Source organism: Anopheles merus, chromosome 2R, assembly GCF_017562075.2.
Source record: "Anopheles merus strain MAF chromosome 2R, AmerM5.1, whole genome shotgun sequence".
Taxonomy (NCBI): domain Eukaryota; kingdom Metazoa; phylum Arthropoda; class Insecta; order Diptera; family Culicidae; genus Anopheles; species Anopheles merus.
Genome location: NC_054082.1, coordinates 6,151,421 through 6,156,123, shown reverse-complemented (window position 1 = coordinate 6,156,123; position 4,703 = coordinate 6,151,421). Strand labels below are relative to the sequence as shown.

Genomic DNA, 4,703 nt, shown 5'->3' with positions numbered 1-4,703 from the left:
GAGGCAATGTTTGTTTACACATCGCGTGGCCGGTGGACACCTTTTTTTTATGATCGTCTTCTGGACTCACGCTACAAACGCGACGCTGACCAACTCGACCGCCGTCGGTGTTTGTGGCTGGGGAAAAGCGCCTCGAAGGCGAATGGCCGTTTGATGATAAATCGATATGCGGCGTTGTTTTGGAGAGCGTTTTTTTGTGTGTTTTTCTTGTGTGTACCATTCCAAGTGCACGGTCTAAATTCCCACTTTGTACGTCGTTGCGGTTTGGATTAGGGGTTTTTTCCTACGCCGATCGGAGTTTCAATCGGTTTTTTTGTTGATTTGTGGTTTGTTGACACTGCAACTCGGGGCCGTCGGGGCAAATGGGGGCAGCGCTTGTGTTTGTTTTGGCTTTTCTTCGTGTTGCTCGCCCATCAGCGTCCTATTAATCGTTTGCGCTAAGGGAGCTCCTGCTGGGACAGTGAGGCCTATTGCGTTTTAGCGCGTTTCAATGGCGCAATTTATCGCGTTCGAAGTGTTCGGACCTTTGACGCGTGGAATGATAAATGGGTAGGATTTTCGATAAATTGATGTTTGCTTCCAGCGATTTCCAAGAATCCGCGACGGCAGAGGAGACAGATTCGATGAATGAGTTACTTTTATCGGACTTTAAGCTGTCACTCTTCTCTAACGTCCTTCATTTTGTAAATATTCTGAAGGATAACCATGACCTTCGTTTATTCCATTGAATCCTTCGATGATGTTCGAGGACATACAGCAAATTTAAAACGGAAAGACCACACAGAAACACCGAGAAGCTCAGCTGCCACGTGGTAATAGCGTTCGCTCGTAATACAATCCACACTAATCCGCACCTCCGTCTCCGGTCACGTGTTACCAGGCCGGTGTAAGTGGAAAGTGTGCCAACCTGTTTGCTATTTCTATTCCATTATCCAACCCGAGTTACCCGTGGCGGAGATTTTTAATAAAGCACTCCAAATTAAAAAGAAGCTCTTCCGAAACTTCCTTTCAAGAACTTCCGGATGTGGTTGTGCGCACACTGGACCCCGAGTCCCTCGGTCGGTGTAAGCTGCTTAACGTCGGCAAAATTGACCGCCCGTCCGTCGGCTCACTTCACTCACACTGTGTCAACAACTCCGGTCGGCATGTAATCCGTCCATTCGTGATCGGTTCTTCCGATCGGATGTTTCACAAGGAAGCACAATGGACAAAAGGCAAGCAACAATTCCTAACGCATGACTGCGCCTATTTCCTTGACCTGCGCTCAACTGTGTAGTTCCTGCGGAAGGACTCGGCTCTGCCTTGATCCTGCTACACACACACACACCGAGTTTCGCCCACATAATTGATCCTTGGCTGGCGGAAAGTGGTCCTTCGTCATAAACGTCACTCGTCGAAACGACCCACCGAGTCCACGGAAAGCGTTTTTGTATGAAATGTGATTATCATGGTGTTTGGTGTTGTAAATAGCAGTTGTTCGCTGGCTTGTTCCTACCGACTGCGGTGCAGCAGAAAAGCCGGAAGATTGGCAACTTCATTAGCATCGACAAAGCGATCGATCGACAAACAACGGCCAACCGGATCCTTATTGACTTTAACATACCTGGGCGTCTGCAAAAGCAGAAAGCATCCTCTTCCGATTTCATTTCATGTTCGAACACCAAAAACCATACCGTATGAATGTTGCAAACAACAACTTAAGCAAATTTAATGGAAACCGGGCACGGACGGAACGCAGGACCGGCACCGGAAGCACCCGATATAATGTGATGACGAGCGTGAAAATTAAAATCTACTCGCATGGCTTTCGTTTCCTTCTCCGCCAAGGTGATGCACTGGAAAGTGGAGGGAAATATCATTTCCGCCCTTAGAAGTGTGTGCTTTCGATAGGATACTAATTGACTCGTTTAGGGCAGGGCGGTCAATGATGGGGGGGTTTTTTTCTCTCTCTCGACGAAAAATTATACCTTATAAAGCAATATGGTTTTGATGTGAGTGGAAGACATCATCGGCTGTTTGTTTGATGGATGATTTTGCAAAAATCGAACCATATTTAGGAAGGAAGAATGCGTATCAAATTGACGGAATTGTCGATTTCTTGTATGGGTTTGATGCAGGAATAGAAAAGAATCGTTTGAAGGGATGCCGTGCCGTGGCAGTTTTCAAACTACCATATTGTTATGGATTTAGGGAAATATTTTATATATTTGTTGTCGAATTGATGTTGTACCGAGAAGTGAGTTTATATATGTATTTTTAAATAAATATTCGATTTTCGAAATGATTGGGAAATTAAGTTTTCCTGGAAATGTTTTAATGCGATTCAATTCTCGCATTAAACAGATGATCATCAAATCTTGATGTTCTTAATGTTCGCTGTTATTGCATATTGTATTAGGATAATCCGTCAAACTTCTTAGACAAATTAGGTATAATAGCTCAAGTTCGATGATCGTAGATCTCGTCAAATCTGGAACAAAATATTCGCTTCGTTTATATACCGTAGGTACTAACTAAGATTCGTTGGATGTCGACGTCATTGCAGCTTAGCAACATATAATAGATTTTGTGTCCGTTTCATGTTCAATGTTCTTCAAAAATTGACTTCAAATGTCTCTGCCTATACTATCTTGTCTAGAGAAAGACTTTAGTGCTCTTCGCGATTTATGGTATGGACTCTATCTTCTATTTGGCGTAACGTCCTACGCGGACATGCCGGCCTATACAGGCTTTCGAGATTTAATTCATTACCACGCAGCCTGATAGTCAATCCTTGCTACGGGGGGACGGTCCATTCTAGGCTTGAACCCATGACGGGCATGTTATTGAATCGGGCTTCATGGACTCTATGGAATATTGGATTATTAAATGAAATGAAATATGGACTCTATACTTCAAGGTAGATGGAAGTTACGTTGTCCTTAGTACAAAGTATTTAAAAAGGAATATTTCAAACATTTCAACCTCAAGAATTTCAGATAAGAGATATATTCTGCTGAAAAGAAGACCCTAAACCCCAATGCTGGTACAAAAAGCACCACAATATCTTGGTGAAGTTAGATGTGATATAAGAAAAGCCGCGATATACCATTACAATTACAGGGTTTCCCACGATTTATTGGTTGGTTCCCATCATTTTTTGGTGGGTTCCCATATTTTTTTGGTGCGTTCCCACGATTTTTTGGTCGTTTCCCAGAATTTGTTGGTCCAATTGTATTGATATCCAATCGGAAAATACCAATAAATTATGGGAACGAACCAAAAATCTATGGGATACGACCAAAAAATCGTGGGAACGCACCAAAAAATCATGGGAACTGACCAATAAATCGTGGGAAACCCTGTAATACAACATTCCATTAGCTTTGTTTTACATTAGTGTGTTTATTGATTTGTAACATCTAAACTGGTATCGCAACGTATCAAAACTCTTTGTAAAAGAGAAAACATGTTCCTTTTATATGATAAAATATACATCTCTCTCTCCTCCTCTTATCTACAACGACTTGCTACTATTTACACGCATCACTGGGCTGACGATCTCGCCATCGTTTGTCTTCTAATGACTTGGATAGGCTTTGCTAAAGTCCCACGCCTTTTCCTGCTGCTGCTGACTGCCGACGGGAGAGTGGGTACGATCTTCTGCTGATCGTTGGGGTAGATCCTCGGAATCGGATCCACCACCACCACCGCAGTGTGATCCTCGGCAGCAACAAAGCTGACCGTGCTGCTGGTGCTGCTGCTCCTTGGGCGAATTCCGACCACCGACGGGCGATGACACTCCACCGGTCAGCTCGGCCCCGAACGGTGCGTCACCCTTCTTGCGCTTAACGCGTCGGTTCTGGAACCAGATCTTGACCTGCTTCTCGGAGAGTCGAAGCCGCGTGGCGATCTCGATGCGACGCAACCGGGTCAGGTACATGTTGCCGGCAAACTCGCGCTCCAGCTCGAGCAGCTGCGTGCTGGTGAACGCCGTACGGATGCGCTTGCTCGACAGCTCATCGTCGATCGCGTACGTCTGGGACAGATCGGTGGAGCGCGTCGGTGAAGGGCTGGCCGAGGGAATGGTGGGCGGTGTGCTGGCTGATGCTCCGGCTGCTCCTGCTGCTGCTGCCACATTGCTCCCGCTGGTCAGTGACTCCACTGGACGGACGGCTAGGTAAGGGGCGTACCGTTCCGGTGTCTTCTCGCATCGGTACAGCTTGCGGTAGTAGTCTTCCTTGGGCGATAGCTTCGGCGGTGACACGTCCGTCGGTTGGTACAGCTTCGGGGACAGTTCGGGCTTCAGGTCCGCTTGCCAGAACGGCACAATGGGCTGGTTGGTGGGTGTGTGAGGTAGTGCGGCGTGGGGAAACACACTCGGGGGATGTTGTTGGAGGAGCTGTTGCTGTTGCTGCTGCTGCTGTTGTAGTCCGAGCGAGAACAGATAGTTGCCAACGTAGCAGGCGGAGTAGGGCAGGGCGGCTGCTCCCGGCGGTGTTACGGGCAGTTGTGTGAACGGTCCCACGTAAGGGAAGCTTTTCTTCACCGGCGCCGGCTTATCACTGATTAACGAGTCCACTAGAAACGATCGCGACATTTTCGCTGTTGGTGTTCACTGGTTTTGGGTAGGCACTGAGGTATGAGGTTTGCAGATCACAGAAACTGTTCGACGGAACTCTCAAGCACGGTCCCGGGACACACGAGAACTTCACTTCGCTAGC

At 46.8% G+C, this 4,703-nt stretch overlaps 1 protein-coding gene across 1 annotated transcript; it reads right to left on the bottom strand.

The window, feature by feature from the left end:
- Positions 1–3,417: 3,417 nt before the first annotated feature.
- Positions 3,418–4,703, bottom strand: LOC121588772 (GS homeobox 1-like). The gene has a single exon (XM_041907096.1). It carries the CDS (start codon positions 4,577–4,579, stop codon positions 3,560–3,562), a length of 1,020 nt encoding a protein of 339 aa, XP_041763030.1. The 5' UTR covers positions 4,580–4,703; the 3' UTR covers positions 3,418–3,559.